Source organism: Manihot esculenta, chromosome 1 (assembly GCF_001659605.2).
Source record: "Manihot esculenta cultivar AM560-2 chromosome 1, M.esculenta_v8, whole genome shotgun sequence".
NCBI lineage: Eukaryota > Viridiplantae > Streptophyta > Magnoliopsida > Malpighiales > Euphorbiaceae > Manihot > Manihot esculenta.
This window is the reverse complement of record NC_035161.2, coordinates 36,325,426-36,346,265: the sequence shown is the minus strand read 5'-3', so window position 1 is coordinate 36,346,265 and position 20,840 is coordinate 36,325,426. Positions and strand designations below refer to the sequence as shown.

Here is a 20,840-nt window from a genome sequence, read left to right as displayed (position 1 = left end):
TTCCTCCAATGGACCTGGAATATGATAGGTTTCCGTCAAACTCGCCTTCAGTTTTAATCAGCCATTATAGCTTGAAGCTAACTACCTCCCAACTCAAGTAAACCTAACCGGAGGGCCTTAAATGCTGCCCTCTCTCAGCTGGTCCATGACAGTAAACACACAATGCTTGTACTTGCGTCTTACCCTCTGCAGATGGGTGCCTATCTGTATAGTTTCATGGCAATTCCAGGTAGTCTATTGGCTGTTTCATCACTTCTTTCGCTAAAGTGGTCACCACAAATGAGCTTCTTCCAGCTAGAAAATATGCGTCATTGGGCTGAAATGTCAATGGTATCCCAATATTTATTGCATTTATTGTTTATCTACCTTTGCCATCTAGTATTACTCCCCTGTTCCCATCTTGCACATGCCAAGCTAACTGACTAGAAAAAATGATGATGTCCCTGAAGAGCATCTCGCTAATTGAAGATTAGTGCCTCGTCGTCTCAAACAATTAGGCCACTCGAGTTGAGACATATCATCAAATTTTCAAAGACACATCTATGAACTATAATTGCTTTTCCTAAATTACAAGAGAAGGGTTGAGAAAATAATAAAATGTGAAGACTCTGTTCCTGATACGTATCATCACCAAAATGGACAAAGCTGAATATCATATCTGGGTATAGTAATTACAAAGGTGAAAATAATCTAATATCATAATGTGGATGAAATTGAAAGGATGAAATGAAGCATTGGGCCACCTCTTTAATATGGTGGTTGAAGAATTGATAGGAGAAGCATACATTTTGTCCCAAGCATATGAGGAGCTCCGTCTGTCACATATTAATTAACTTTATTCTCTATCAGATTCATCAACATAACTCTTGCAATCCAATTCCTACTCCACTTTACCTGAAGCAGCAATCAAACTTCATTGTTTGCCTTTCTCTGGGACCAACAGCCCTTAATGGTTTATGCAAATTCTCTTAAGATTTGAGTTTTCGGGTGAAAATTGACATATATCTGTATGGAAAGCTACAAAAGGGGAAAAGGCGTTCAATTTTCCTCCCCTTTTCGTCCTTTCCTGCTGGCGGCCCTTAACATAAATATCTTTTAATATACATTATTTTTTACTCTGAATATAGGTTTTTTTTTTTTTTAATTATCTTATTTGCGCCGAGTGGACCACTAAAAGCTAAGTACTCCAGCGAACTGAGTATTTTTAAACGATTGCTATAGTCCTCAGATTTTTTCTCATTACTGTACAAGATAATCAAAAGATAACGCTTGGGGTTTTGTGAATAAGCGTGTGCCTGAACTTTAAGAATTAGGGAATGAGAATCACCTAGAAACCAAGATCCATGCTTGCGAAGACCAGATTGATTCTGAAACACATTATCTTAGAATTGCAGCCTAAGATCTTCATACAGAAACAAACTGGAGATAGAAAAGGGGAAGACAGATAATAAATGAGGAAACTTCAATGCCTAGTAAAATTCCCATAAACATTAACCAAGAGTATCAGTGGCTAGTTAAACCCCACAAAGCACAGAACACATAATATTGAAAACATGAAATATTAAGATTGTTGAATGTGGGAAGGACGGAAACTCTGAGATGGGTGCGACCCAGGGAGTAAATGGCTGCTGAGAGCATGTTTCCTTTGTCTGGGATCGGAATCCATCAGCTTACTCTCAGAGTGCAGCCTTGTTAATGGCATGTAGGAATCTGAGAGACGACGTACGAGTGGGTCAAAAACCTTGTCATTTGTTTTGTAAGCATCTCCTGCAACTCTTACAGCCTTGTGGCTATTGCAACCAAACGAAATGCTGGAACGGCGCCTTGGGGTTTCTTTGCTGGTCTCAGGTTTTGCATTTACGGTTGTAAGAAAGGTTTTGATTGGACTTGGTAGTGTTGTGGGTGGCCTTAGCTCTTCATAATCGGAAATTACAGAGAAATCAGCAGCACTGGCAGTGACAACGCTCCATTCTATGCTAGCCTCGCTTGGTGCATAGCCAGTCGTTGGGCTGGGACAGTCAGAGGTGGCGTTTGATCCTTGTCTTGCAAGCAATTGAGTGAATTTTCCAGTGTGGCTCTCGATCTCGAATAAGTCTGAACTTGCATCACTCTCATTATCATTATAAACTCCGCCTGATGTAGCGGAATAATCGATTTCCTCCATTCTTGGAGCTTCTTCCCAAGAGAACATGGACAGCTTCCTCCCAATTCTGAAAGATTTGCTTCTCTTGTCATGCACTGGGGAGCCAAAGACCTCTAGTGATTTCCTTTGCTTTACCTCCTCTTGTCTAAAAATAAATTTATTGGAAAGATTTCCTGCCTCAGAATTTGAAGTTGGGAAACTAAAACAGGTTTCCTTTTTCATTCCAATTCCCAACTTCTCCAAATTCTGGCAATTGATGTCCTCCTCCTCGACTGGTGATCCTGAGCGTAGTTTATCATCCAGATCAAGACTACCCTTTGTGAATTCTTCTGAAATTGCCTTGCCTTGAAGCATGGGAGCATTAGAACTTCTTTTAAAACTGATCTCACCAATATGTTCATCATCATCATCGACATCAATAAAGTCCTTATCAGAACAAGAGCATTTGCAGCCAAGAACAGCAAGAAAATTCTTTCCAATCTTTCCATGCGCCTTATTTGTCTTTGCTTCAGAATTCTTTCTCTGAACGCTTTGCAGCAACGCACTCTGACTGTTCCAAGTGGATTCAGAATTAATACTTGGAGTTTCAGGATGAATGTTCGGTTTCATAGGGACCGTATGATCATTTAATTGTTCATCCTTCTTAGGCTGAAGGTGTTTCGGGATTATACTGGTAAGTCTTGGACTGTCCTCATCCATGCAACCATTAAAGTATTTTTCAGCACCGAATATACCAATTTCTCCATCTTCTTTCTTATTTCCTAAGTAATGATGCTCCTCTACATCCTGAGCACTAATGTTCCGATTCGATTCTGCAAGTTTCCGAACGAAGGTATCGTCCGAGTTGCTCAAGAAGGAAGGGAAGGAAACATCATGGAGATTTCCACGGCTGTTTGTAAGGCTGGCGACTGATGTTAAGGTGGCCATAACCATGAAGTCTTGCAAGTAAATTTGCTGCAGACAAAACCAAAAAGGAAATGACATTAGAAATAATACAAGCAGAGGCAGGAAATTAAACTCAATAGGAAGTTCATAAAGCTACCGAAAGGATGAAGAAAACGAAAAGGACCCAACAACACAAAACAATCTGTAATTTGAAAAAACAAAAAGCAACCAAAAGTTCTCGTAGAGACAAGAAGGATCTGGGTTTGAATATGAAGAAACCTACGAGCCTGATGAGGTCCCCTTGTCCACCAAACTGAAAGAAACTAACTAAACGTGGAGGACCAGTGGAACACAGAAGAAATGAAATGGAAGGAAGAGTGTGTTAAAGCTTAGAAATTTGCTTCGCGTGTTGCGAAAGAGAAATCATCGGCTTGGCCTTTAAGTAAGCAAGTGGAGCAGAAGATGTTAGTACGAGTAGGCCATATCCTTGTCACCTAAATTGACAGTTTATTTTTTTTTTGCTATACCATGATTAGAATAATTTCTTGATTAATTAAAGATTTAGATTATTTTATATATTGGAAATTAGCATCTCTTGACAAGAATTCTGAGGATGTAATAATATTCACAAGTTCAAGACCAAATTGATCCGATGGTCTCAGACGTCATGTCATTTCAACTTAGGAAATTATGCCAGACAAGTCATAATGGGTCGATTTCTAATGATAAAATAGAGATTTTTACTAGTTAGAGTCGTTTAATTAATTTTTTTTCTTTTAAAAATATATAAAAAAAAATGTGAATAAATATCAATTTTTTAAAATTTCATATTTATTCATCTTAAATTTATTATTTTTTAACAAATAATTACTTTCTATTACCATTCAAATTTTTATGCTAAATGAATTTAAGAATAATACTTTTTATTTTGTAATTTGTATGTGAACAAAATATTATGTTGACGGTTTTTTATTATTAACAAAATATTTCATAAATCTTGGATGTAACAATGCAAAAAATATATATTATTATCGTAGGTAATTAATTCTTCTCATTTGATTCTGTTAACTGCTTTGCCTTTCCCTCCTAAAAACAAAATATTTTGCCAATATTTAGATTTACATTTGAAAGAATATATATAAATTTTATTGTTGAAAATGAAACAAAAAATCTTGAGAAAAAGTTTTGAGAAGATCTCTTTATACAAGAACTTCAAAAAAATTTTCTAGGAGAAATTTGAAAACATTTTTGCAAAAAAAAAACTTGAAATTTTTTTTTTATTTTTTTTACAACATAATTTTCTTTAAAAATTGAAAAAAAATAATTTTGTTATAAGAAAATATAAAACTATTCATGGAGCACTCACGGGTTAAGGTTTAACCTATTGGTAAATGCATCCGAATAAATTTGAGAGATCTCATGTTTCACTTATTCAATCTGCAATGCTCATTTCAAAAAAAATAAAGTTGTTCATGCGGAAAGAATTTCATGCCTCTAATCACAGGACTAAGACTGACTAGGTGATATCAGAATTAATTACACTAAATATATAGAAGATTTTGACTTTTATATTTATAATTTTTTTAAAAGAAAAATAAAAATAAGAGAAAGTATAAGATATACAACATAGTAACTTTTTTGTATAAAAATAAAGTACTTGAAAGCATATAAAGCAAATAATAAAAAATATTGAAAATAAATAACCAAATAATAAATTAAAAAAGGAGTAACCCTTGAAGGAATGGGGATAAAAGAGTGACTTGCTGGTTTTCTATTGTTGTGTCTTCAAAACCTAGAATCACTAGACCTAGAGGGTTGTGGATAAGAATTTTTGCAATTATTATATTTAAAATCATGAAAAACAATGAAAAGATGGGCAACCAATTGCACAAGTTTGTTTCTCTCCTAATATGGTTAAACATGAGTTTGACACATTTTGAAAAAGCCCCAAACCAACCAAGTAGCCATCTTCTTCAAATAAAAACAATGCCTGGAACTCTAGAGAAGCCATAAGAGGCTGCAGATCCACCACACGTATTTTGCAATTGCTTCCCTGAGTTTCTACTTTCTACTTTCTAGCTTTTAGCCGACAGACCCACCTGCCAGTGCCATTGTTGGTTTCTGTAAATTATCGCCTGTCCTCAATTTTCTATTTACCTCGTTCATGAACCAAGCCCTACACTATCTAATGGGACAACTCTATGACTTCATGCAAACCACACAAATTATGTATGAAATTTCAACCTTATTAGCTAAATTTCCATCCTCTAGAAAAGAAAAAAAGAATCTAACCTTTTCACCAATCAATGGAGTTCTCAATATGCATGTAGATTGAATAGAATGAATTCTGTCATTTAACTTTTAAATAAGTTCCTATTCAAAATTTAAAAGTAAATACAATATTAGCAAAGATATCTAAGTTAAAAAAAAAAATTAAATCAAACCCAGGTCTCATAATTCAAATCACTACACCAAACATGACAAAAAATTAGTCATAACCAATGGAGTTGTTATATTAAATACTTGTATATAATGTTAAAATTTGAAAGTGAAATTACCATTGAACATCTAGTCTATGTTTATGTAATCCCGTCTTCTTTTTCTGGATCCTGCATCAAACTGAGAAAGCAAATAACCCAAAAGTGATGGACCAAAAAATAACCGATGATCGGATGTCAATATCATAAACGTTACAGGCATCCGTCTATTCATAAATTACTGCTACAGCATAACATGTTCAATTAATGGTAGTTAAAATACAAATCATTCACATCAGGCCTTGCATAACATAGGACTTTCACTTTACCAGCTCAAACAGCCATGTTCCAAAATTTCACCCTTTCCCATTCTCCATTCACTCTGAGGATGTGGAGTTTCCAACCCAGTACTGTTTTACTGCGACTAGTATCTTCTCAGGAACTAGAGGACCATCTTCATGGTCCACCATTTTAGTATCCCATCTCATTCCTCCGACTATCTTCCGCACCTTAATTAGCACATCAACTTCATCACGGAATATAATTGCACCTTCTGGTCTCAAAATCCGATCCATCTCTAGAAGAATGTCTTCTATGTTACATCTGCACTCATTTGTTCACTTATGAGTTACACAGGCATAAGAAATAGTACAGTATTGATCTAACACAAGAACAAAAAGATCTGGGAAGAATGATAAACTATTTGGTTCAGCCATAAGCACAGGGTAGAAAATCATAAAGATAAAAAACATCCAGGACGCTTACAAAGTCCATTAGTCTGGTGATCTGATGCAGCTCTATGCAGCTGCATCAATTGGACCCCAGAGCAAATACTCAAGATTACATTGAACTGCTGAGATTCAGATCATTAGAAGACACTTATGAGCTCAATAAAATAAGTCAAACTCAAGGTTACATTTCAAGCTAAATTGCTTTATATTTGCCTATGAATCAGCAAATGGTTAAGACAATGGCTAAATTGTTCATGCCTAATGCAAAAAGATCCTGGAAGCCATAAAGCCACTGCACCAAAGAATCATGGAATCAAGGCTGCTCATGTCATAAAGACATGTAGGTCAATAAAAAGCTTGACAGCATCTAAGGAACCATAGAGATCTGGTATGACATTACAGCAAAAATTTAGCCCAAAGGTTTGATTTCATGTCGAAATAAGCTGATTGTTCACCGCACATGTTCTCTAATCTATCTCCCAAAGGAGCGAATGATCAGCCCACTTAAACTGCAGAATCCATTCAAGTGGGCAGTAAGACACTCACTCGCAAATTGCTTTTATGGGAGTAAACGGCAAGTGAACATTTGCCAAATTACCAACTTTTTAAAAGAAAATATACATCAGTGAGGATGATTAAAAGTTTGGAATATAGAAATGTAACCAAGAATGTTAATCATCAGATTGCATCATGTTCATTAGCTGCTTAGGTTGTATCTCACTCTGTTTTACATATTTCATCAATAAAGGATATTAAAAAGAAAAGTATGAAGCATAATTATTTAAAACAAAAATAACACCACCATATCTTTACTTTTAGAAAGAAATAATAAAATAACTGAAATGATGACAAAATAAAGAAGTATGATTAAAAACAGATGGCCTCAGTATGCTCCCATCTCAGATGATTTCAAAAGTTCACTCTGCTTGTATTGCACCAAACCCATTTTGTGATTTGATTACCTAGATCACAGCCTTATGCACAGCTGTCTTATTGTGTTGTAAAATTACCACTTTTTCAGTATAGAGGCATTACTTGCAATCTACACATGAACTTCTACTTACGCATAAGTGTAATAGACTATGCAAAAAAATATTAGATCAAAAATTTGTGCCCATGCCTAACTACAAACATAAAAATAGCACCATCCAAATGTCTAGAGATAACCACTAAAATTTTCTTATACAATTTGTGGCAGATGAACACAAATAAAAAGACTTGTACAATGAATAAAGAACTGGATGCAAATTAAGCAAAGAAAACTTGGCCTTGTAGTTGAACAAGAACTAAATACAGAACTTACTTATCCTTGTATAAACTGAAAACACCATTGGCATGAATAAGGTCATATGTCCTTGGGTATGTGGAAAAAGCTTCGCACCTGAAAGAAAGATAGAGAATGACTTGGTTAATATTAAGTGCAAAAGAAACTGGAACATAAAAATCAACAGAAAAGGACTTTGGCCTACATGTGGGACACATTAGTGATTCAGAACCAAACACAGAAGTAGATTTTTGAGGAACCATACATTAGCATGTGCTTTACAAGCCATACACCAGAAATAAGATATTTACGAGTTGGTTAAACAACATTAAACTTCTTCATTGTATTGCATGAAAATATTAACATTATTACAGAAAAAAAAAATTGATAATGAGTTTGTTAATGTTAACTAGTCAAGCAACTGAAACAAAAATTAACAGAAAAGCTTTGGCCTACATGCGGAACACATTAGTGATTCAGAACCAAACACAGGAAAAGGTTCATCTTACCATAGAAAAGTATATTTTTTACTGGACCATACATTAGCACGTACTTTACAAGCCATACACCAGAAATAAGATATTAATTAGTTGGTTAAACGGCATTAAATTCCCTCATTGTACAGCATGAAAATATTAACATTATTAATGAAAATAGTTCATAATGACTTTGTTAATATTAAATCATAAAGAACCTGAAACTTAAATTAACAGAAAAAGGGTTTTGGCCTACATGCGGAACACATTAGTGATTCAGAAACACAGGAAAAGCCCATCTTCACATGGAAAAGTATATTCTTGGGTAACTTTAGGAATAGGGTAATGAAAGAGTTGGTTAAACAATACTAAACTTTCTTATTGTACACCTAGAAAATCTTAAGTATTGCTGAGGCATTCTAAAGAAGTAATATAATTGCTAAATTCTGCATATAAGCTAAAGTGACCAAAATATTTAGAATTTCATACCAGTCATGATATATTCCAATCAATCCTCTCTCATATATGACACCCAACGTGCCTTTTTTAGCTATTGTTGGAACAACATTCATAACCCATAATTTTGGAGACTCGATTGCAGCAGCAAATCCTCCCAATCCAGCATTCATATCCATAATGTTGCGATACCTTCCAGAGTCAATAAGCTTATTGATTTTCCTATAAGCATTTACATGCTTTTTCCATTTATTATTGTCCTCCTGGTATGTCTCAACAGAAACTCCAGGAACAGAACCACTGGAAACCCTTGGGGGAACAGCAAAAAGCCTTTCTGGAAATGCTTTCACTTCCCCACCAGCAACTTCATCTTGGCTACCAACATCAGGATATGAAGTAATGCATCCCTCCATTTTCTTGTACCTATCAGCCACCACAAATGAAAACACATGAACAGATGACACTGGATACTAGATAAATTTTAGTTGATGAATATTTAGCAGTTATTGGAATATAAGTAATCATCATATTACAGTGTGCATGCGGGCCATGCAAGTGGCATGACCAAAAAATTGAAAAGTGAAACTACTACAGATTCATACCACACATCATTTGGGTCTGCATTTTTGCAAAAAGTAACTTTAGAATCATCTTGTCTACCAGGACAAGATTCAGCATTTACTCTCTTTTGCCATATGGCCATCTCACCCTTCTCATACTTCTTGTCCCAGCAAAGAAGTTTAGCAACCTCCTCAATCTTTCTCTGTTCCTCTTGAAGTTCCTCCTTGGGACGCTGCCATGCTTTGTAATTATTCTTCCAATTGATTGGAGGTCCAGAAAGCACCCAGTAACCACCAGGCCTAAGAACTCGGTCAACTTCCTTCAGATACATTCCATCTACAAAGGCATAACTCATCACATAACTCTGCAGCTATATCTAACTGAAAAAAGGAGAAAATAACAAAAGCAATTCCCTTATTTGAAGAAGCTCTCACCATCAGCTCCCCATGGAATTAAGCACCGAGAGCAGTGAGCCATGTCAAAGGCTCTAGATGGGTACGGCATTTTTATAGTACCAAGAACACCAATAACAGCAGGTACACCCCTTTCAAGAGCAAATTGAACCTGTGCTTCATGTGAGTCTCTTGGTGCAAATGACATGGCGATAACATTTCTACTCCAAAGATATGCACCCCAACTGGCAACCTGGGTGAGATAAACAAATGCAAAAGCATCACCAACAGATTCACATCATCAAACAGAAAACACAAAAGGGAAACAAAAAGAATGAGGAACATACCCCACAACCAGTGTCCAGGGCAGTTCTGACAGTCCCATTAGCAATCGGTATCACTGAAGCTAGCTGATCAATATACTTATCTGCCCCTTGTGGGAACTGTGTTCCCCCACCTGGAAACCTGAACACATTGCCCTCGTATTGGACCCAATTCTGAATAGCCTTCTCAACTGTCAAGCTCTTATATGGCGCATTAGCATATGGTACATAGTCACGACTCTTGGGCCAAGGGAATGGGGTAACATAACCTTTAGGTGCTGGAATTAGGCAATGTAGTTTCTCTTCCTCTTGAGGACAATGCCTCTCCCGATAAATCATGTTTTCCCTAGGGAAAGTCATAGCACGTTTCTGATCTTGGCAGGGTGTGTAGTCAGTGTAACGGGGTTTACAAGGCTTGAACACTTTGGGCTTCGATTCAGAATCATTAATAGTGCCAATTTCACCACCATGATGGGTCTCAAAGTTTAGACTTGGGGTTAAATTGCAGTCTACCGTATTCTTAGTAATCTCCATAGCAAGATTGTCTGCCTTCCCAAATCCACTCCTCTGCCATGCACCCAGTATATAGAAGAAACAGCACAGCCCGACTACAACAAAAATTTGTATAGAGCTCCTAGTTCTACTATCCGCAGAATTAGTTTTTAATGCCATTACAGACCTGAAATCATACCAGATTGTTTCAGTATCAATTATAAAATTTCACAAAAAATAACAAACCGTACCCAAGGCTGCTAAGATCCATAAGTACATACAAGTATATAAAGGTAAGATATTGGAGGAAAACCCACTTTTTAAACAAGTAATATTTCATTCAGTGATTCATACTATGACATGTATAGTGCAGCCTCTAAAAGAGCTATACAAAGAAAAGCAATGAAACGACTATCAAAAAGTGAAACTCATCTACCAATGAGAAATCAAAAATAAGAAGGCAGATCATTTTTGTACTCTTTTTGTACAAGAGGTAGACAGCATAAAGTAAAATCAATTATAAAATTCTCCCTATTAGGGATAGAATAAATCTATAAGCAGTCCTACAAAGAAGAACAATGAGATACCATTTGGATAATTCGTTAGTTCTCAGTTAAACTTCCTGTTTAACAAATATTAAGGAACCCAATTTTTCTCAAAACTGGGAATTTTAAACAGCTAACAAAATCGAAATCTGATCTCAAAACCGCAAATATATAATCAGGAAAAAAAAAGCTGTAATTCAACACAAAGTAATTCAAACTAACCAAACAAAATTTTAACCAAATTGAAAGCTCAAATCTGAAAAAAAAAATGCACAGCATACTAAACAAAAGGAGAAACAGATAGATTACCAATCGCATGAAGCAGAGTGTGCACAAGATACAAAAGTAAGAGCAGAATAAAAGGAAGTGTTCCAGTTGAGTAGCTTCGCTGCTGTCCTCTGCAAAGAAGATAATGAGGAAGCAGTAGAAATGTGTAGGATACTTGCTGGTACAGATCTCAAAGATCCAACCCAGTTATTCTCTCGAATTTGAAACCTTGGCTCAGATCGCCAAATCTTTTAAATAAAATTAAAGCTAAAAAACAAAAAAAAACTTAAAATTAAGAGTTGGAGAGTTCCCACCACGTCTTGTTAAGAGAAGGGAGCAACTAATAAAATCCTCCAGCACGTCTTCTCCTCTCTCTCTCTCTCTCTCTACAGGCTGCAGCTTTTTTTTTTTATTATTTATTTATCTTTTTACTCGTTTTCTCTCAGGTTAAATATATATATATATAAAATTGCTTTTAATATTTCAATTATTTTTTTATATAAATGAGAAGGAATTCGAATATAATTAATTGGTTATATAATAAAAATAAATGTTTTATAATATGAAAAAATTTCTAACGTTGTCAATTTTTTATATTTAAAATATTTATTTTCTATGATTTCGTTAAATACGTATTAAATAAATGAAATTCAAATAAAAAATAGAATAATTTTATGATATAATATTATTTTAAATTAATCATAATAGATAAATTTATTTATTTTAATAATAAAATTATACATTATACATTTTTCTTATTACTAATCTCAAATAATATTCAAAATATTAACTTAATAAAATATTTATTATTTTTAAAGTACCATTATTTTTTAGAATAATTTATATTATAGTTCTTAAAATTTAATAAAATCTACAATTTAGTTCTACTTGTTTAATAATAAACAATTTAGTCTAAATTTTTATTTTATTAATGAAATGATACTTTTATTAACTTTACTGTCAATAAAAAATTAATTCAAATTATTATAAATATTAAATTTATAAAAATTAAATTATTAAAACTAAAAAAATTAATTATTGTAAAAAATAAAATTTGAAGGATTAAATTATTTAGTTTAATGGTGAATATTTTAACATTTGTTGTACAGTGTTGTCTTTATATAAATAAAATAATTATAACTCACAAGAAGTCTTCTTAACCGTGTCACTGATTTGAATTTTTCAAATTATATCTTTATTAATGTAATAAATCAGGAGAAATATCATTTCTCTATTCTCGCATCTAGAAGTAAAGATTTCAATGATTATGTTTCTCTCTCATAAAAAAAAAAACTTTTCCTCTGTTCTTCTAGTCTAGGGTTTTAGATTGTTGTTCTATTGCTAAGTCCACTTCTTCTGTCCCTTCTCCCGTCAAGTAGAAGAGGTTTCTTTTTTTTCCTCACTAGATTATGAGTTTTTCTTTTACCAAATTGGATTGTAAAAATTTTATTGTTTTTATTTTGATATTTTTTCAAATTCTTTCGTTTGTTGAAGGAGCATTTGTGGGCTAATTTATTATATTTTTCATACAATATGTCCACAAATTTATTATTTTTTTCATATAATATGACACTTTTTTTTTTTTTTTAAATTATGACAAACGGATACAATAAGGAAAAATCTAGAAAGATTTCAAGAAGAATGATTGAATGAAGGGACAGCAATGAGCACTTTTTTCAGTTGCTTTTTTTTGGTATGGAATTTAATTAAGGATCAAATTAATTATAGAATTCTGTATAATCATGTATTATGATTTGATTTAGTGATTGAAGTAATATAATTTAACTAATAGATTTTTATATTTAAAATTATATATAATATTTAATATTCAACATTCATTTACTGAAAATAAAGTGCTAAATCTTTTTTTCCCCTATAAAGTAAATAATCAAGAAGGTATACAAGCTCTAACGAAGAGAGGCTTGCATTATTATTATTATTATTATTTTTGAAATGGAGAGGCTTGCATTATTTATCTCACCCGTTGAAAAAATATATATATAAAAATATATTATAATTTTATCAATTTTTTTATTTTAAAAATTTTAATTTAATTCAGTATATATAATTTTATTTTATGTCTAAATAATATGATATTGTAATATTTATAAATAATGATAATTTATAGATAATAATTTTTAATATTTATATTAATATGAAATTTATATCATAAAATACTATTTTAATATAAAATTAAATTATTTATTTTAAAATAAAACAAAGGATAAATTGATGACTCAGTATTATTTTGTATTTTTTTTTAAATCCATCCCATTAATGTTTAATCCCAATATTTAAAAAAATTACTTTTTAGTCTTATAATTAATAGATTTATCCTTTTTTTTAGAACTCAATATTTTATTTTTAAAATTTAATTTAGTTAAAATTTAAATTTCATCGTAAAAAATTTATATTAAATAAATAATTTTTATTTAATAAAAAAAAATAAAATAAATATAATCTCAAAAATACTTTTATCAATAATAAAATTAAAAAATTACTATTTAGTATATATGGTATAAAAAAAACTCACTGTTTAACCATTTAAATTTAAAAAAATATTAAAATATTCTTAATATTTTAAAAAATCTACTAATTAGTTTCTCTATTAATTTTATTATTAAACATTTTATTATTTAATTTTTATAATTTAAAAAAAATTATTAGTTGATCTATTAAATTATTAAAAATTTATTAATTAGTCTCTGTATATCAGAGTATTTTAAATATTTTTTGTAATATTTAACGATTAAAATTAACGGAAAGAATAACTAGTATATTTTTTAAAATGTATGGGATGTTTTAATAAAATTTTTAAATAGTGAGTAGTGATCACAATGAATTTATTTTTAATAATTTAAATTTATAATTTCTATTGAATTTTAATTTTTTATTTTTAATAATTTAAATTTTATATATTTTAATTTTTATTGAATTTAAATATTAAATTTATTAAAATTTTTATTTATTTATGGTGATTTAATTTGAGATTTTTTTTAAAATTTTAACAAAATTAAATTTTAGATACTAAAAGGTTGAATTTAAAAAATAAAGAGATAAATATATTAATTATTTAATATTTTAAAGATGAAAATTTATTTTTTTATTTTAATTCTCTGAGAAAAGGAATTAAAATTTTGTAAAAATTAAATTTTAAAGATTAAAATATTGAATTTTAGAAAAATTAATTTAATTATTTTTTTATCATTAATAGTATTTTTTATGAATATATTTCTAATTTTAATAAAATTAAATTTTAAAAATTAAAGTGTTTGAAGTTTAAAATTATAGAGATGAATTTATTAATCTTTAAAGATAACAAATAAAATTTTCTATTAAAAATAAAAAACTTGCACTCTGCACGTTGGCTGCGGGGACGTGAAGGGACCCACGCGCTCAGTGAGATGACTTTTTGACCAAGGGAACTTCAATGCTTACCAAAGCGATTGGATACCTTACATGTTGGGTCCCACTCCCAATCACCGATCTCCAATCTGAGCAAAGGAGAAGAGTAAATAATCCAACTAGTGGTTTAAAAGTGCGGTAATTTAAGTAATTTTACCGTTAACGTGTCGCTATTGGCACATTCCTGGTAAATTTTTTTTAAGAGAAATTATATTTTAATTCCAACTTATATTAAAATTTAATATTTAAATCTCGTATAAATACACTGTTCTCTCTCCTCTATTTTTTGTTTAAAATTAAATAATTAGTCAAATCTTTTAAAAATTATTTTTTTTTCTTGTAATATCTGATTGTACCACACAAGAAAATTCACCGAGTTGCAGGCTTGCAGCAAATAAAAAGGAATTAAAAGAAAGGAAATGGAATAAAAAAATAGCTGAAACAGCCAAAACAAGATCAGCTCTGGAATAATAATTCAAAGAAAGAGATAGAGACAGAAAATCTAGAATTATCTAAGAAAAGCTCAGATGAAAAAAGAAACTAAAAAAAAAAGAGAAAAAAATCCAAAGATTGTAAATTCAAGAACTTCAAGAAAAAAAAAAGAAAAATCAAGCACAGAATAAAGACCTGATTCTCAGAAAGAAGAATGGGAAATCAAGGATTTGAGCGAAAATCAAGATAGAAATTGAGAAGAGGAAGAAAAAGCAGATAATTTCAAGAAAAAATGAGAACAATAAAGAAGAAGGGAAAGTAATAATTAAAAATGCAAAGTAGTGCATATCACGTGCTTTAGAATAGTAGATTTTGACTCCGTCATCAAGAAATTTTTCAATAAAATAAAATGTGAATTTTAAAAAAATAATAAACCCATTATAGCATCTAAGATGAGCTCTTTGTCATATGTAACTCCACGAAATAAAAGAACTAGCTCTAAATCATGTCATGAGTCTTATCTACTTCTAGTTGTCCTGTCCTTTGCTTGTTCGAAAGATATTCACATTGAATATTCTATTATTGAGATTGTGAAAAATTATCAAAATTTATCATATGTATCAGATCTTGCCATCATTTAAGAAAATATAGAAGAAGAATAATAGAAGAAAGAAGTAAGAATTTAAAGAGAAACCTGAAATTTAAAAAGGCAGTGTTAGATTTTGACTTGTTTGCAACTCTACTAAATTCATTAAAAGTAAAACCCATTTCGAGCAGGGCTCTAATGGCACTATCATGGAACCAAATCTGTAATAATGATCCGTAACCAATTGAAGGGGCAGTAGAAATGTAAATAGATGAGAAATTGACATTAAAATTATGTGATTTGAGAGAGATAAAATGGGAAAGAGAAGAAGGGTTTAAGGAATGGTGTTTAGTTTCAATATAGTTCGTAATATAAGACTGTCTTAGAGATTTATATGAAAATAACGATGATTAAAATTATAATAGTTTAACAATAATATATTTCATCATATTCAATTTAATGTGTATTGAATCTTTTTAACAAATAAAAGAGAAAGAGAAAGAAAGTCAAGAAGGAGCAAAAGAGTGGTTGTTAGCGTCTAGCCTTGGATCTTTGGTTGCCAAATGTGGTAGCTGTTGCAAGGGTTATTATTTTTTATACTAATTGTTGGGGCTTGTTTGCTCTCAAGGTCAATAATTGGTTTTGGTTTTGCCTAGAAGAAGTGGCTTCCCCTTTGATCCCTCTTCGTTTTTGAGTTATATAATTAATCTTTTCCAACTTGTGCATGTACGTGTGGAGGCTATTTTGTATGGATCGGAGCTTTGTTGGGTGGTTTGTTATTTTTCTTTGGATTCTTATCCTTCAGCGCGTGTGGTTTTTTTTTTTTTAGGTTTTATCATGATCTTTGGCTATCTAAAAGAGGGTTTTTGATTTTTTTCATCGACAACTTAAAACTGTATTACTACATTCGATTGTACTACTTTCGATGATTATTTTTCCATTAAGTTCTATCACAACTTTCTTCGGCTAGTGTTTTGATTGAAGCTCTAGTGTTCTATAGTTTTTATGAATTTGCATGTCCAATTTTCTTCATGACAAGCGTGATGTTAACTATGTAGTGAAATCAATTAATTTTTTTTAGTATTTCGCTACGTATTTTTCAAATAAACCTGTTTATAATTTAATTTATTGATTTAATTTGTTTAATTTGATTGGTTAGTTTTAATTTATTTTATATTATGAGTTTTTAATATTGCTGTATCCACTCTGTCATATTATACATCTTGTTTAAATGCTACACAGAAAGCGTGATAAAAAAAAATATTATAATAAAAAAAAAAAGTAAACCCATGAATTTTATAATTGTAAAATATAATACAAGAAGCCATCAAGCAAACATAAATTATTATGGTCAGCTACACATACCTCATGTATACAATGACTTTAATTTAAAGCCTTTTTTTGGTAATAAATGTAAAATAATTTTTTTTTAACAGAACACTTATAAAAACAGCTATTGTAACTAAATAACAGTTATATAAAAAGTATTAATTACATGAAAAGATTAGTAAAAAAATATTAGATTGGATCATAGTTTCGCTTTCAACAACGTTAGATCACGTCATGTTCACTTGGTGGTAATATCATTGACATTGCGGGGTGGCCTTAGCTTTTGGATTGTAATGACGTAGCAACATAAAAAAATGGGCTCTAGTTTAATTTCTTCTCATTCTTTTTTAAAATGTTTAAATTAGTAGAAAAATCCCATTGAGATTATTTTTTTCCTTTTTCTAATACGTGAAGGTTGCAAATTGCACGAAAAAAAAATTATATATTAACAAACCATTTAAAACAAATTGCTTTACATTTTTTTCTAATATAAAAAGTGTATTTAACCAAACTCAACGGGTTAACACATATATAAGAATCAATAAAAATTTCAATGAAAACCCAATCTAATTATAAGTCTAGCTCAAATTAAAACCTAATCAACTCAAAGAATTCAATATTAGAGCCAAAGGTTTTTAGAAAAAGAGACAAAAAATCCACCTTTCATTGATGTTCGAGATCTAGATAAACAGTAACCACAAATTTATTTTTGTTGGCTATCATACACAAAAATCAAACCCAAAAGATGCCAACAAAGAAAAATTTTTTAGAATTCAAAGACAACAACCAAACACAGATCAAAATGGATACGCAAAACCAATGCAAATACCAAACCAAATAGAGAGCTCAAAATTTTAACCTCAAAGAGGAGACACAATAAATTACTAAAAGAGCACGAATCACCAGACGTGGCGGTGTACTCTGGCCATCAACATCTAAGAAAATAACTTCCCTGTAAAAATAGGTCCACATAGACCATGTCCACAAAAATTTCTCACAAGTAGCATTGAACTTGAATTAAAAAAAAAAAAAAGCATACAGAATCACATGTAAATCCACGGCGAGGAGAATCACCGGCAGTAAGGCTCCAAAACTCTACCTCCCTCGACCAAAAATCCTCCAAAACCCAAACAAAAAACCAAGTAAAATCAGCAAGCAAGAAACACTCGATAAAATGCAAGCAAATCCACGGATAATTGAGCTCACCTGTTGCTTTCTCTACTCTTTTTCTTTTTGCGTTCACTCTTTTTTCTCTCGATTAATTTTTTTATATATGTTAAATTATAATTATAATTATTTTACTATTTTAACTTTTATAATTAAAATAAAATGATTCAAAATCAGAGTTCAAAATATTAATAATTATTTTTTACAGTTACGTTTACTTTTAACTTTTTATAAATCGTAAAAGATAAATTGAAAATACGTGAAGGGAGATTGAACTTCCTCTACACTCACATGTGCATTTTTGTTTTTAATCTGACTTGAACATATACCATATCAATATTATATAAATTTTACATACTTTGTCAAATTATATACATATTGAAGAGCCGAATTCGAAAAATAAATAAATATTGATACATCAATTTTAGATTCAATTCTTATGAGATTTTTTTTGAACTTAAAATCTACGATCCAATTTGCAACTTTTTATATATACTATATTAATTTAATTTATTTAAGCTATTTCATTTTATTCTAGACCTGTGAAAATAATTTACTTTTTAATTGAAATATTTAAAATTTCAAGTTCTAAAAAGGTTTTTAATACTATTAAATTTAATTAATTATTTTTATATAATATAATTATATTTTTAAGTTTCAGTAAGTTTTGATTTGATAAAATATTATTTTTATTTAAATATTAAAAATATTGTTATTTTCCATTAAAATAAAAATTAGGAATGCAAAAATGTAAGAATGGAAACCGTAAATAATGTTTAATATTTAAAATTATAATTTTTTTTCTTCTAAAACTAACATTTTATTATATCAAGACTTATTTAGATTTAAGTATAAAGTTTATGCTTTATTTTGCTAAAATTAACTTCGACTTATTTGATATTTAATGAAAAGTTGAGGGTCTTTTTGGATCTTTTCCTTTTCAAGTTCTAACATGGTAACACCTCTGTAGCTCAACCTTCGATTCAATTCTGTGGTTCTAACACTAGAACCCAAATCATATTTTTGTCTATCTTCAATTTCTGTAGCTGATCATTCTTCAAAATGTTGTTTCCTACGGTTCTCCGAGCAATCTTTTCCTACGCCGAATCTATGTAGATTGTATAAAGACAACGGTGAATTTTCCATTCCCCAGAGTTATCTTCACCTAAATTATGAAAGCAACCTAATAATATGAGAGGATTTTTTATCCAGGTGATTTTGAAAGGGACTGAACTTGAAGTAGACTTGCAGAATGAAATTGTAACTTTAATGTAGGTTGAAGAGCTTGGGATGCAGAATTAAGTCCTCAATGTGATTAGCAAAAGAGCTAGGGTTAATGTTTCACGTAGAATGAGGCATAGAAGCTTGAGTTTGACCCATTTTTTAAAAAGCTTTGGATACACGTTTGGGCAGCAAACCCTAGGTCTTGACAGACAATAATGGTTCCAACCCGAGGGCTAGATTTGGGGAGTTTCACTGAATTTGGAGTCCCAAGTTTCGCTATTTGACTCTCTCACATTACCCATGTCCTTTCTCTATCTATTTCTTTTTTTTTTTTTGCTAACCAACCACTAGACACTGTTGCCAAATTTATTTATATGTGAAATTAGTGAGGCTTTTTCATGTAATTTTAGAGATTCCATGTTGCTGTTGCCGGTTTTTTTTCCATATCTTGCATTGCCAAAAGCAAGAATTGAGGAATCCCACACTTTGGTTTCCAAAGCCCACAAAATCTGAGGAACTTGACTTTTGCCTGCTAATACACACCCATGTCCTAATTGTATTTATGTTCAAAAATAACCAAAGCCAACTACTCTTCAAGGGTAAGTCCTACGAGACGCTGCACAGGGGTCACCCATGTGAAACCGATATTAAGCTTCTGCTCGTAGATATTTATATATATAGAGAGAAAAAAATTTAAATATTTTACAATTAAAATAAAATGCAATAAGATTTTGAACTAAAATTTTTTTTATATAACATATATTTAGCTACTTTTCTTTTTAATATAGTAATATGTTTATTAACTTTCTAATATATCACTATCTAATATACTATGAGAAAATAAAAATTTATTAATTCATATATTTCTCAATACTTCAATTTAAAAAATGTTTGATTTTATATGTATACCATTAAAAATTAAAATTAGAAGAATTTTAAGATGTAAATTAAAATTAAGGGTTAACCTCAATAAAGAAAATATGGATAAAATTCTCAATTTAAACTGGAAATATATTTTTAACATATATAGTGCTGAATAAAGATTATGGCCTATGATTTGTGAATAGGTTGAAAAATGAAACCAAGTTTTCTCCCTTACATACAGAGAGTGATTATACAGATAAGTCCTCTCTCTCTCTCTCTCTATCTCTTAGATGCCCTAATTATGTCCTAATAGGGCAGAGGGGTGGTCCTCTTTATCGGACTTTTATCTGACAAGTCAGTGGAATAGAAGATGAGAGAATGGAATAGAAGCCGGATTTTCGGATTCTGAGACACTAAATCGCTTTTTTAATCTTACAGGAATTTCACACCAGAATATAATTTTCAGCTTTATGTCTTGGAACTTGGTTCTGCTCCACTTGCCAAATCACAATTCAAACAAAGACCATGGAAAATATTATTTTTATTTTATTTGCTTTGTCTTGATTTGCAGTGGATAGGACACAACTCTCATGCATGGGATCAATGTGATTAATGGACTGCTGATTTGGTTTCTTGAGATTCCTCATTTTGGATTAAATCTAAAAAAAAATGGGTTCATTAAGGTACAATTAAGTTTAAGAAATTAGAGGATTCTCGAACTCAAAAAATTTATTTCCTTGACTTGGGGTTTTCTTGGTAATTGTCCTACTATGAGCTTTGTCATTTAGAGGTTCCCCTGTGAGCCAACGGGATCCTCGCAA

General features: G+C 30.9%; 2 protein-coding genes across 4 annotated transcripts; both read right to left on the bottom strand.

The window, feature by feature from the left end:
* Nucleotides 1-1,361: 1,361 nt before the first annotated feature.
* Nucleotides 1,362-5,722, bottom strand: LOC110618722 (protein PHYTOCHROME KINASE SUBSTRATE 1). 3 transcript variants are annotated; one of them, XM_043960275.1, is made up of 2 exons: nucleotides 5,587-5,722; nucleotides 1,362-3,097 (listed from the first exon to the last, which is right to left on the bottom strand). In XM_043960275.1, exons 1-2 carry the CDS (start codon nucleotides 5,587-5,589, stop codon nucleotides 1,562-1,564), a joined length of 1,539 nt encoding a protein of 512 aa, XP_043816210.1. In that variant the 5' UTR covers nucleotides 5,590-5,722; the 3' UTR covers nucleotides 1,362-1,561. The 3 variants fall into 3 exon arrangements, with proteins under 3 accessions (XP_043816210.1, XP_021617658.1, XP_021617640.1); XM_021761966.2 differs by lacking the exon at nucleotides 5,587-5,722 and adding an exon at nucleotides 3,308-3,508; XM_021761948.2 differs by lacking the exon at nucleotides 5,587-5,722 and adding an exon at nucleotides 3,312-3,507.
* Nucleotides 5,675-11,386, bottom strand: LOC110603960 (probable methyltransferase PMT2). Its single transcript, XM_021741997.2, has 7 exons — nucleotides 11,055-11,386; nucleotides 9,733-10,387; nucleotides 9,428-9,638; nucleotides 9,035-9,329; nucleotides 8,466-8,855; nucleotides 7,540-7,617; nucleotides 5,675-6,108 (listed from the first exon to the last, which is right to left on the bottom strand). Exons 2-7 carry the CDS (start codon nucleotides 10,378-10,380, stop codon nucleotides 5,883-5,885), a joined length of 1,848 nt encoding a protein of 615 aa, XP_021597689.1. The 5' UTR covers nucleotides 10,381-10,387; nucleotides 11,055-11,386; the 3' UTR covers nucleotides 5,675-5,882.
* Nucleotides 11,387-20,840: the final 9,454 nt, after the last annotated feature.